This window comes from Remersonia thermophila, chromosome 1 (assembly GCF_042764415.1).
Source record: "Remersonia thermophila strain ATCC 22073 chromosome 1, whole genome shotgun sequence".
Classification (NCBI taxonomy): domain Eukaryota; kingdom Fungi; phylum Ascomycota; class Sordariomycetes; order Sordariales; family Chaetomiaceae; genus Remersonia; species Remersonia thermophila.
In genome coordinates this window covers 4,962,106-4,974,830 of record NC_092217.1, presented here as the reverse complement: position 1 = coordinate 4,974,830, position 12,725 = coordinate 4,962,106, and the positions used below count along the sequence as shown (strand labels likewise).

General features: G+C 60.0%; 4 protein-coding genes across 4 annotated transcripts; 3 read left to right on the top strand and 1 right to left on the bottom strand.

Moving 5' to 3' along the window:
• Positions 1-916: 916 nt before the first annotated feature.
• Positions 917-1,783, top strand: VTJ83DRAFT_1367 (uncharacterized protein; the record flags this gene model as incomplete). Its single annotated transcript, XM_071007518.1, has 4 exons — positions 917-1,006; positions 1,100-1,233; positions 1,297-1,453; positions 1,532-1,783. The coding sequence occupies 4 exons, from the start codon at positions 917-919 to the stop codon at positions 1,781-1,783; spliced, it is 633 nt and encodes a 210-aa protein (XP_070870720.1).
• Positions 1,784-2,442: 659 nt separating this feature from the next.
• On the top strand, positions 2,443-4,311 carry VTJ83DRAFT_1366 (uncharacterized protein; the record flags this gene model as incomplete). Its single annotated transcript, XM_071007517.1, has 1 exon — positions 2,443-4,311. The coding sequence occupies one exon, from the start codon at positions 2,443-2,445 to the stop codon at positions 4,309-4,311; it is 1,869 nt and encodes a 622-aa protein (XP_070870719.1).
• A 3,167-nt stretch (positions 4,312-7,478) lies between these two features.
• VTJ83DRAFT_1365 (uncharacterized protein) lies at positions 7,479-8,984 on the bottom strand (the record flags this gene model as incomplete). The annotated part of the gene is made up of 1 exon (XM_071007516.1): positions 7,479-8,984. One exon carries the CDS (start codon positions 8,982-8,984, stop codon positions 7,479-7,481), a length of 1,506 nt encoding a protein of 501 aa, XP_070870718.1.
• Positions 8,985-10,987: 2,003 nt separating this feature from the next.
• VTJ83DRAFT_1364 (uncharacterized protein) lies at positions 10,988-12,382 on the top strand (the record flags this gene model as incomplete). Its single annotated transcript, XM_071007515.1, has 1 exon — positions 10,988-12,382. The coding sequence occupies one exon, from the start codon at positions 10,988-10,990 to the stop codon at positions 12,380-12,382; it is 1,395 nt and encodes a 464-aa protein (XP_070870717.1).
• Positions 12,383-12,725: the final 343 nt, after the last annotated feature.

The following is a 12,725-nucleotide window of genomic DNA, read 5'->3' as shown; positions in this document are numbered from 1 at the left end:
AACCAATCGACAAAAATCCCGCTTACCGCAACATCACTGAGACGACCCCGGAGCAATCAAGAGCGGGAGTTTCTCCGGATGCTGGCATGTGCTGAAGCCATTGGATGGCGGGCCGCGAGATAGCCCCAACTCCAAAGCGGAAGTTCGTGATGATCGACTCCGGTAGTGTGGGGGCACCGAATACCACCCACCGTCACCACCACACGACGGGGCACGGGGTAATGGAAGAGCCGGGAAATGCGATGCCCACAAAGCGCGGGGAGTTGAGCGTGCTGTGTCTATTCCCGCGCGGGTCTGCAGCGGTCCGACACGTGGGTGGAAGTGTCGATGATTTCAGGGGTTTGGCCGGGAGACGGAGGCCTTGTTTCGGACCACTCACCAGGCCCAACGAGCAACACGCCCGGCCCAGATCTGAGGGGACCAACCACACCCACGGCGCCCCCCCCCGCAAGCCCGCCCCGAGCGCTACGCTATCTCGCATCCTCAGTGGCCACAACCCCTGACCGAGATCCGAGAAAGGCATGCTCCAGCCCGGCATTCGCTGCTGCGGTGTGGTGGGCACGGAGTGACACCAGGTAACTATCCAGCACCCTTGACGAAAATTGGCAGCTGGATCAATGAGGGTTTCAGAGCACATGGAGCGCTGGGATCTGGGATTGGTGACGTCGGCCGTTGCGCGCCGTGGTGGCTTGGGAAGGGACCGTGGCTATCTGTCTGTTGCGTCGTGTGGTTGGTGTATTATCCAGCGGGAGGGGTGACATGGGGCTTCAAAAAGGGGAGAGAGGAAGTGGGCAAACAACGACGTCGTGAGCGTCCGCGTTGGATTGGAAACAAGTTAAAAGGAGAAGCGCCGGACACGTCTTCCAGCGGAGGTCTGACGCTGTAGCTCTGCACCTCGAGGACACCCGTCGCAAACATGAAGGCCTTTCTCATTACCTCGCTCCTCGCGGCAGTGGCTTCGGCCATTCCTATGCCAGCGCCGGCGCCGGCGCCGATGCCTGCTCCTGTAAGCGCTCGACCGGGCAATCCTCCCTCCAATCGTCGCTGTGACTTGACAAAGATGGCCGCCTCTGACCCGACGTACCTTTTTCTTTCCCAGCCGGGCATCCCCTCGAAATCGACGGCCCAGAGCCAGCTGGCGGCTCTGACGGTCAAGGCGGCCTATGACGATGGCAATTACAAGCGTGACAAGTTCCCGCACTGGAACACCGTCAGCGGTGCTTGCAATACTCGGTAGGTCCCCTGGGCATTGAAGCCCTCGGGGCTTCCGATGCGGGTTCTGACGATCGTTACCAGCGAATACGTCCTCAAGCGCGACGGCGTCAACGTGGTCACCAACTCGGCTTGCTCGGCCACCTCAGGGACGTGGTACTCGCCCTTTGACGGCGCCACTTGGACGGCCGCGTCGGATGTCGACATTGACCACATGGTCCCCCTGAAGAACGCCTGGATCGTAAGTCCTTGCTGATACTCATCTTTCTGCCTGTTTCCGACCCAAGCTTACAAAGCTCTCTCCTTGTCCTCTTTTCAGTCCGGCGCCAACAACTGGACCTCGACCAAGCGGACCCAGTTCGCCAACGACATCAGCACGCCCCAGCTGTGGGCCGTCACGGACGATGTGAACCAGGCCAAGGGCGACAAGTCGCCCGACAAGTGGAAGCCCCCGCTCACGTCCTTCTACTGCACCTATGCCAAGAGCTGGGTGACGGTCAAGTACAGCTACGGGCTGAGCATCACGTCGGCGGAGAAGTCGGCGTTGACGAGCATGTTGAATACGTGCTGAGGAGGGTCGCGAGGTTCGAGGGCGACGGATCAATGGGGAACTTGGGGGGATACGGCGTTGGATGGAGAAGCGTTATGATGATGCAGGGACGAGAGATACCCTGAGGAGTGTTGCTTAAGGGATGCTATGATTTCATGACGAATAATTCGATCGCAGTTTGGACCGAGGGCCGAAGTGCAACAGGGAGACGGCGCTGAACGGCGATGCACCTCACATGACTCCCTAACTGCCGGTCTGTACCGAGTTCGCGGAGACTGATGACCGCTGTTGTCATGTCCATATCCAGAAGGTTCGGAAGCATTGTCTCATGGAGGCTATACGTCCGCGTTGCGAACGGACCGACCCGATGATCTTAGCGAGCACGATTGGCGCGCTTGACGGCGATGCAACACCCGCACCGGCGCCGAAGCCTCGGGAACGCCAATTCTTGCGCCAATGATGCGGGTGCGCTTGGACGACGACGGAGGCAGACTGAATAGAGCCCGGTGAGGATGTTTTTGCGAGACTTGATCGCGTTCGACGATGGATTGTGTACTTTAACCCGGCGGTGTCAAGCGTCGGGACCGTCGCGTTGATCGCTTCAGCACCCAACCCGGTTCCCCAGGAACGCGCCGCGATCAGGACAGGGTAATTCTTTCGAGTCCCTTCACAGGATCGCCATGTTGGCACCGGCTGGCTTCTTATGTCTGTCGGCCCTTGTGGGCACGGCGGCATCGACGCCGCTCACACCGCGCCAATCCAGCACGTTCACCAACCCTGTGCTCTGGGAAGACCATCCGGACCTCGACGTCTTCCGCGTCGGCTCCGTCTTCTACTACTCCTCCTCCACCTTTGCCTACTCCCCCGGCGCTCCCGTGCTCAAGTCTTACGACCTCGTCCGCTGGACCCCCGTCACCCACTCGGTCCCGCGCCTCAACTTTGGCTCCGGCTATGACTTGCCCAACGGCACCCCGGGGGCCTACGTCAAGGGCATCTGGGCCTCGACCCTCCGCTACCGGCGGAGCAACGACCGCTTCTACTGGTACGGCTGCGTCGACGGCAGGACCTACCTCTGGACCTCGCCGGGCGGCAACGCGTCGTCCAACGCCGGCGACGTGCCCCAGGACGCATGGAACTGGCAGCCGGCGTCGCAGCCCATCAACAGCTGCTACTACGACGCGGGCCTGCTGATCGACGACGACGACACCATGTACATCGCCTACGGCAACCCGGCCATCCACGTGGCGCAGCTCTCGGCGGACGGCACCCGCGAGGTGCGCAACCAGCAGCGCGTCTACTCGCCGCCCTCGGGCACCACCGTCGAGGGCGCGCGGTTCTACAAGATCAACGGCCGGTACTACATCCTGGTCACGCGGCCCGCCGACGCCGAGTACGTCCTCCGCTCGACCACGGGCTCGCCCTTTGGCCCCTACGAGTCGCGCACCCTCGTCTCGCGCATCTCGGGCCCGCTGGCCAACGCCGGGTTCGCCCACCAGGGCGGCATCGTCGACGCCCCCGACGGCAAGTGGTACTACGTCGCGTTCATGGACGCGTACCCGGGCGGGCGGATCCCCGTGGTGGCGCCGCTGCGGTGGACGAGCGACGGCTGGCCCGAGCTGGTGACGGACGCGCAGGGGAGGTGGGCCGCGAGCTATCCCCTGCCGGTGGCGAGCGGCAAGACGGTGACGGGGAGCGGGATCCTGCAGAGCACGGACCTGGACGAGTTCCGCGGGTCGAGGCTGAGCGAGCACTGGGAGTGGAACCACAACCCGGACACGAGCAGGTTCGCGCTCGCCGGGGGGGGCCTGGTGCTGCGCACGGCGAGCGTGACGGGGGATCTCTTCGCGGCGCGCAACACGCTGACGAGGCGCATCGCGGGCCCCAAGTCGAGGGGAACGTTCCGCGTGGACGTGCGCGGCATGCGGGACGGGGATCGGGCCGGCGCCGTCCTGTTCCGCGACCGGGCCGGGTACATTGGCGTGTGGAAGCAGGGCAGCGAGGCGAGGCTTGTGGTGGTGGATGACTTGCGGTTGACCGAGGGGCAGTGGACGACGGCTTCCACGGGCAGGGTGGCGACGAACGGGCCGGTGCTGGACGCGAATGCGCAGCAGGACGTGTGGCTCCGGATCGAGGCGGACATCACGCCGGCGTTCGGGACGAACACGGAGCGGACGGCCACCTTCTCGTACAGCCTGGACGGAGGGAGGACCTTCACCAGGCTGGGCCCGGCCGTGTCCATGACCAACTCGTGGAGGTACTTTACCGGGTATCGGTTTGGCGTGTTCAACTTTGCGACCAAGTCCCTCGGCGGCGAGATCAAGGTCAAGAGCTTCAAGATGGACATGGGCTCCGGCAACCCAAGCAACCCAAGCAACCCGCCACCACCCACCCCGACGTCGACCGCCGTCGTGCCAGCCCCGACGCCGACCCAAGGTCCCGTCGCCGGCCATTGGGAGCAGTGCGGCGGCAACGGCTGGACCGGTCCTACACGTTGCGAGTCGCCGTGGACTTGCACCAAGCTCAATGATTGGTACCACCAGTGCCTCTAGTAGTCATCTCTAATGAAACCCATCTCGCATTGGTTTGCCATCGGGCTTGGTTGACCTGGTTCCTCCTCACTCTGTCCTTCCAAGGCAAGGCATGTACTATAGTATGCAACCATGCCGGCATCTGAGAATCCAATCACATCGTCCACACTGCGCAAGTCTAGTTCCACATCGAGGTGGTTCGTGACACCCTCCCGCGCGCCCGTGATCGAACCATGTGCCGATCCCGACTAGGCGACACGGCCCATTCGCAATAGGGGAGAGTGCAACGAGACCATGCGTTTGCCACCGCCGACAAGTGTTGGGGATGGCGTCTCTCATGAGGTCGTCTTTTTGCGGCCCAGTACAGACACTGTGGACCTGATTCGTGGCCCTGGGATACGGTATGGTGATGGTGGCGCCACGACCCCATCATGGCGATGACGGATTGGGGAGGGGGGGGAGGGGCTCACGATATCCCCGTGACCCGATCATGCGACATCTTCCAGCTACATATTGGCCTTGGGGCCACCCCCAACATCTTTTTGGGTTCAGCCAGGGCCGTTTCTTTTTCATATTCCTCTCCTTCCAGTCCGCTCATTTCCTCTGTTTTGGCTCGTTTTCCACTTGCATCATACTACAACCCCTCTCACCACACTACCTTACCCTCCTTTATTATCCCGCCAACTAACACCACACCACACCGCACCGCACCGCACCACACCATCCCATACACCCATCCTCACCTAACCATCATCAACACCATGACTACCGCCCCAGCACCCATCCACCCTCCAACCGGCCACGGACCGTGACGAGGCTCCTCCGACCTCCATAATGGCACAGCCACCAGCCACCATGCAGCACCACTGACATGGCCCTCCTCTCGACAGGCGAACCTCTCCCCGAACCAAACAAGCCGCGAGCGACGCCGGCCAGCCCCGTGTTGCTGCCCGCGCCCGTCCTCCGGTAAGTTTCGGCGTGGTTGCTGACGAGCTACTGACGACGCAGCAAGACAAAACGGTTTCCGGCGGCGGCGATCAAGGTCCTTGCGTCTCTTGCGATGTCTTTCCTGCCCGCTTCGTCCCGTTGCGTTTTCGTGTCGTGTCTCCCCTTTCCGGTTCCCGGTGCGCCATGTCGACGCAGGCTGTTGCTGCTAACGCTCGGCTTTGCTTGCCTTGTGCCTCGTGTGACTTGGGGTTATACGTGTGCGTGATGAGGAGGAGGGGGAGGTTTCGTGCTTGCTCACGTTTCTTTTGCGGTGCCGTCGTGTGTGTGCGATCCTGCCCGTTCGTCCCTCGGTGTCTCGGTCCCTCGGTCCCACGATCCCTCGATTCCTCGATCCCTCGAGTTCGCCGTCCCTTCGGAGATGCCGTCGCTCAAGGCCAGTTCGGTTCGACCACGCCAGGGTTCACACATCGACAAGCATCCCATCTTTGTTCTATTCACCCCTCCCGGGTTCATTCCACGGATCCGTCCACAACCCATGATTCAAGCTCAAACCACCCCGAGTAACAACGCCACGTCCCAGCCGTTCCTTTCAGCCTTCCAACCCCATCGCCAAACGCCCCAGGGGCACGCACGCCGATTTTTCAAGAACCCATTCTGGCTTGTTTGACAGTCGGTGCTGATCCTCTCTTTGGTTTCACCCGTCCCGTCCGCGCCTCCATCCCTTTCTTCCTTCTGGCCTATTTCTTTGCGGCCCTCTTCTGGCCTGTCTCTTCAAGGCCCAAGACCAAACCAAAACCTCGGCCCCATCGTGCAAGTGCCCGGCATGCGTTCCCGAAAACGCCCACGTCGCGCATATGGATCGTCTAGCTCTCTCGCCTTTGATCGTCTCTATCGTTGCATCGGGCCTCCAAAACGCACTGCCTAGGATTCCACGCAGCAAGGTTTTTTTTTATTTTTTTTTTTTTATTTTCCTTTCACTCCAGCGGCATTATCACCACCAGTTCCTACGACGTCTCCAGGGGTAAGCAGTCGATGCACCCAAACTCTCTCGATCCCCCCAACCCTATCATCATGAGCTGCGGCTGATGGCATACCCCGGAGGAACAGCGACAAGAACAACAACAACCGGCCAGCCAAAAAGCCAATCCCAGCCCTTACAGCGGCATTGCGTCACCGGATCCGTATTTCGCCGCCAGGTACGTACACAGCGCTCCAATATCTTTTTGACCCTCATGACCCCAACAACCGCGACCACGAGACTAAGTGACGTTTTTTTCGGCGGGCCGAACAGCTCGTAGATGATTTACCTTCCCACCCAGCTATCCATGACGTGTACGAAAAGTCAAAAGAAAAGGGAGTGAAACCAACGCATAGCGCGGAAGCTCGCTCGTATCTCGTTTTCACCATCGATAGGAAGAAGAGAAAAAGCGTGGTCAAGGACAAAGGGCGGATACCAGGGGGGTTCTGCGAAGGTTGTCAAGGGGGGCTTGCTATGTTGCTTTACCAAGGGCTTCGCTCGGTTCCCAAGGACGATCGGTTTCGCTTCCCGGTTCTCAAGGACGATCGGCTTCGATTCGATTCAAGGACTCACAATGCCACGCTCCGGCCTCAAGGACATTTCATCGCGATTTTCGATTCAAGGACTTTCGGTCGGTCTCGGTTCGCTTCAAGATCCCCTAGGGTCTGGCTTGTTGAAGACGAGAGCGTAACAAGGCCGGATGTAAGTTGTTGTTATCGGATTGGATTGGGAGTCACGCGCATGTGAAGGGCTTGCGCTGATCAGGTCGATAGAGGGTGGCTGACCTCTCACAATTTCAGGGATACAAAGGGGCTAGGCACTTCCTGTACGGTGGGCAAGTGTACACGCGCTTGGGAATGTGTCCGTGGTTCATTCCTGTTCTTTGTAAGGCGGAGGATGGTTGCGGAGAGGAGTTTGCGTGGATGGTGGAGCGCAAGGAAGAAAATGATAATGGGAGAAAAGGGGCGTTGGAGGAAAAGGAAAGAGTGGAAGGATGCAAGGGAGAGGAGGGAGGAGGGTGTTCGCGTGGGGGCATGGCAATAGGAAGAGGGAGAGGGCTGGACAGTCTACGGGGTGTCTCGGAGCAGCTGGTGCTGGCAGCCATGGAGAAACGAATAAAAAGAGGCATTCTCTGCGATATCAAGACTCTTAGCATGGATGAGAGAATGTTGATGACCCCACACAAAAAGATAGCCTCCAAAGTATATTACTCGGGGTCCCATCATACACTGATGGTGCGGAATATGCTAAACTCTTCTCCCGTCGCCACCAACGCGCCCGGTATTTGCGGATGCCAGTGCACCTCCTTGGCCAGGTTCTGGTAGTGCACAAACAGCAGCTGCGGCGGCACGTCCTGCACGCCAGCCGTATCCTTGCTCTCCTCATCGTCCAGCTCGACGGCCAGATCCCACAGCGTAACGGTGTTATCGCCGGCGGAGACGGCGACGATGCTGTCGTCGGTCGGATGCCACTCGACGCTGGTGATCTGCTCCTTGTGGAAGTCAAAGCTCGCGATCGGGCTCGGCCTCTGGAGGGTCGTGCCCGCCGCGGCGCCGCCGGCGCTGGGCTTCCACTGGCGCAGGTCCCACACGGCCCACACGCCGGCGTCGTCGCCCGACGCGAGCAGATGGGTCGTCTGGCGCGACCACGACATGACGTTGACGTCAACGTTGCTAACCTGCATCGACAGCGCGGGCTTGCGGGCCTTGCTGCGCACGTCCCAGACGCGAATGGTGCCGTCGACCGAGGCGGACGCGAAGACGGACGCCTCGGAGGGGCTCCACTGGATCTCCTCGACGCTCGACGTGTGGCCCTGGAACGGCCGGGTGTCGGTGACGAAGCCGCCGCCGTCGGTGCGGGTGGTCATGTAGATGAGGCCGTCGTTGTCGCCCGTCAGGAGCCGGCCGGCGGCGTGCAGAGGCGACCAGTCGACGGCGTAGCCCTCGGACTTGTGGGCGCGGACGGTGCAGATGGGCTTGTTCTGCTGCGGGGTGATGACGGTTCCGGGGGTGTCGAAGGAGGCGAGGTGCGGGGTGATGTCGTGGATGAGGACGTTGGTGGACTCGGTCATGGCGGCGGTGAGGGTGACGGGCGGCTTGGAAGGGTCCTGGGAGGGGGTCTGGTGGGCGCGGATGCGGTTGGTGGTGGAGTTGAGGGGGATGCTCTTGTGCTCGAGGATGGGGTCCGAGTCCTCTTCGTCGCTATCGTCGTCGCTCGACTCGCTGTCGTCGTCGTCAGCCCCCTGCATCTTGCTCAGGCCGCTGAACTTCATGACGAGGATGGAGTTGTCGTTGGCCTGGGCGCGGTCGGCCTGGGTGCCGGCCACGGTGTACATGGTGGCCGGGAAGACGGTGCGGTTGTCGCCGAGCTGGTCGCGGACAATGTCGAACGAGAGGCAGGGCCACGGCGTGCTCAGGTTGTGCAGCATCCGGTAGGTTGTCGGGTCGGGGGTGAGGGTTTGGCCCGGCTCGAGCTTGGTCCTGCCGACGATGAAGGTCTCCGGGGCGCTCTTATCCACGTCCATGGCCTCTTCGGCCTCGCGCTCGGCGTCTGGCCTCCCATCGACGCCAGCCTCAATGATCTCGTCCTCGCTCTCAAACTCATCCTCGAACTCGTCCTCGAACTCGCCCATGTCGTCGTTCTTGTCATCGATGTCCATGGCATCGGGGCGCTCGCCGGCCTTGAGAGGGCCGGTGGCCTTTTCCTCCTCTGCTGTGCGCTTTGCCATGGCTGTGGGCTACGTGGAGCAGGTGAACACGGAACTGCGATTTGGATGTGTCACCAAGGTCGTCGGCGTTGGATTCACGAGGGGAGTTGGGGTTATCAAATTTTGTGGATTGGGACTTTTTAGTGGGGCTCGTTATCACCCCGCATCGCACGGCGATAAGAACCTATCACCAACCCTAACCCGCATTCCTACGCTCGGCAGCCCAGCCCGTTCAACATCAGCTGCTCATTAACGAAACTTATTACTTCCTACAGCGGGGACTCGGTTGATGTACTAAAGGCCCTCAAAACGCTGCAACAAGATGGCTCAGGAGGAAAATCATACATGACAGCGGTGATCAACAATAAAGGGCTCCAAAAGTCACGTGCTCTGCTCATTAATAGTCGATTTGGCAGATAGCCTACGTTCCCACAGCGCAATCCTGTCATAGACTAGCCAGGTCTATTATCAAGTCATTTTAGTTTCCAACGTTTTCAACATAACTCTCCTCTCTTTTCCAGCTCTTTTCCTCCCCATTCCTGCTTCAACATTATCACTCCCGGACCACGTAAACTGCCCTTCTATACCAAAAAGCTTAGTACGTTATCTTTCTGTGCACCTAATCATTTCCTGAACACATTCAAAATGCTTGTCCCCTCACAGCCTTGTTAATAAGTAGCCCCTCCTGCAGCTGCCTACGACACAGCCCCCGCACGTCGTGCGCCACACAAGTCACCTCACTAATACTGTGTACTGTGTCGCCCACGACCCGCACTGCTGAGAAAGTCCCCGCAAGAGAGAGCCGCGAGCTTCCTCTCTCCTTTTCTTCATACATCCTGCTTCCCCGTCCTCTGGTCACCGTCTTCGAAGTTCCAAACTCCGTTCTGTACCCATCATGCAATAGCATCTCCGTTTCAGAGAGACCTTAACGTTGTGCTTGGGGAAATGGCAGAGGCAACGGGAACTGTCGGCGTAATCGGCGTCACAGTTCGGATTTTTGAGCTTTACAGCAAGCTACTACTATGTTTCGACTTGAAGAATGCCCCTAGCGATACGAAACGGTTTGTACTCGAGCTTCAGACTCTTGAGGGGAATCCTCTCCGAGGTTGATCGTCATACCACCTCAAACGAGTGTACCCAGGCATTTCATGGCCAGCACTCGGATCGGCTATCCACACTCGGCCCTCTTCGCAATACGGATCCCGCTGCTTTGATCAATCCTTGTGAAACTGAGCGAAAGGTGCTGCTTGATAAGCTAACGAAGCCTAGTTACAATCGAGTCCGAGACCAGCCTTCTCCGCCTCGTTCACTGTACTACACAAGAGTGCTTTGAGCGGACGCTGGATGTAACTGCGCGCAGCCACCTGAAGCGCCGAACTTACACGGGGTGTAATCTTTGCAAGGAATGTGTAGGTCGAGGTGGCATACCGTCAAGGACATGGAACCATCTACATCCAGCTTGCCTACCTAGGTACCTAGGTAATTACCTCAAGTAAGTCCTGCTGCACATTCTCTCCATTCCTCGCACGCGCGAGATCTGCTTACACACAAAAGAACAGAGGCCGGTCTGGTTCATTGCAAGGAAGGTTTGTAGAGAGGAGTTATCGATTTCTTGTTCCAAAACTGTCAGCAAAGGACAGCAATGTCCAAGAAACAACACGCGGAATGCCGGGTCTCTGTTCAACGTGCCGCCATCGCCGCCCAACATAGTAATAGTTCATTCCACATGATCCATGATCTTGAACTTTTCACGCCCCTGCTGGATCAGGGCAATCAAATCCCAGAATGCATGGGGATCAGGCCGAGGCCGATCTGGTGGTATCCGGGTTCTAGCGCCTCGGAATCTTGGTTCCGAAACCGAACGGGATGTGCGCGATCCACAAACTGGCCACGCTGCATCACATACATCCATCCATACTTTCATGATGAGTCTCATTCCCTTGAATCTTGTTCCTGGCCGCACATTCGCATCGCCATATTGAACATCCACAGCCATCAACCAACACGCCAAGACTCCATGGACCATGGGCCCGCGGCTCCCCGCCTCGCCGGGCTTCCTCGCCCGGCCGCGCGGCGTCCTCCTCACCGTCAGCCTCATCACCCTTCTCAACATCTGGATCTCCCGCCTCCCCAAGATGTGCCTGCACGGTGACACCTCCCTTAGCCACCCTCGCACCCCCCTGGCGCCGGTGGCCCCCCAGCCCGCCGTCGACCTCTCCCACGCCGACTCCCCCTTCATCCCCTGGCCCCTCGCCCGGGCCTGCAGCGAGACCACAGCCTGGAACCCCTCCATCGTCTTCCTCTGCGACAACAACTCGGGCGGCATCGGCAACATCCGCAACTACATCCTCACCTGCGTCCGCTACGCCATCGAGGCCGGGGCCGGCGGGCTGGTCATGCCGACCATCAGCACCCGGTCGGAGAAGAACCTCGCCGACCTCCACGGGCAGCCCGTCCGGGGGTTTGACTACTTCTTCGACGAGGCGCACTTCCGCGACGGCCTGCTGGCCGCCTGCCCGCAGCTTGCGCTCTACGACGCCCTCGAGCAGGTCCCGCGCGCGCCGCGCCGGCCCGAGATGCTCACCCCGCACGACCTCGGGCGGAGGGGCGGGTGCGACCGGCGGGAGCTGAACAAGCACACGGGCGTGTTCGGAGCGCGGTTCCACGCGTGGCTGAACAAGACGGCCGCCGAGTCGGACGGGAGGCTGGCGTACCCGGCCACGAGGGACCGGCCGAGGGTGGTGAGGTTCAACTGGGGCGTCCAGTGGGACTGGCCCGTGCTCCGCGACGGGCCCGAGTTTGTGGCCACCTTTGGCGGGCTGCTGAGGTTCCGGAGGGATGTTTTGGAGCTGGGCATGCGGACGGTCGAGTACATGCGGGAGCACGCGGCGAGGCACGGGGAGGGGAACAAGAGGTTCGCGGGGTTTCACCTGCGCACCGAGAGCGATGCGTTGAGCCGGTGGCCCAACTTTGAGGAGCAGAGCGGCGCGTACCTGGAGAGGGCCGGAAAGCGGGGGATGGGGTTCGCGGCGGCGTATCTGGCGACGGGCAACGCCACCGAGGCGAGAAGGTTTGCCGACGCGGCGAGGGAAAAGCACGGCATGGCGGTGACAACGAAGCACGAGCTGCTCAGGGACTACGGCGCGGCGAGGGGCGACCTTGCGCGGCTGGAGGCGCTGACGTGGGACCAGCAGGCGCTGGTGGACTTTGTGGTGCTGCTGGAGTGTGACTACTTCTTGGGGGTCAGCCCGAGCTCGTTTAGCATCAACGTGGCCGGGAAGAGGCATTTGAAAGAGGAGGGGCTGTACACGAGACCGTGGAAGATTGGCGGCGAGGGCGACGGGAGGAGCTGGCTCGCGGGACACTACGAGCACTATTGGGAGGACTGGCTATTTATGTTTGAGTCGTTGTGGCCGTGAGCGTGGACCATCGAATAATTATCTTGCTTAGCGGGCACAACCGGAATGCGCCCTGGCTTGGCTGTTCTAACGTTTTCTCCTGGGCTGCTTGTGTACTTTCTGGAAGTCCACAATTTGCGTTTTGCACCATCATATAATGGGCACTCTTCAAACCGCAAACCTCTCCTTGATGACTCTTCCTCGCTGTCTGTTATAGCCCTTCAGTTTGCGGTTTGGCTTTGCCGATTCCACCGCAGCGGGCATGTCCTGGACACACCTCAGCAAGTTCTCTAGAGGTAGACTATTCACGTCTTTTCCGAGACTAGCTTTACCAAGGTGTCAAAATATGTAATTATCCATCCTC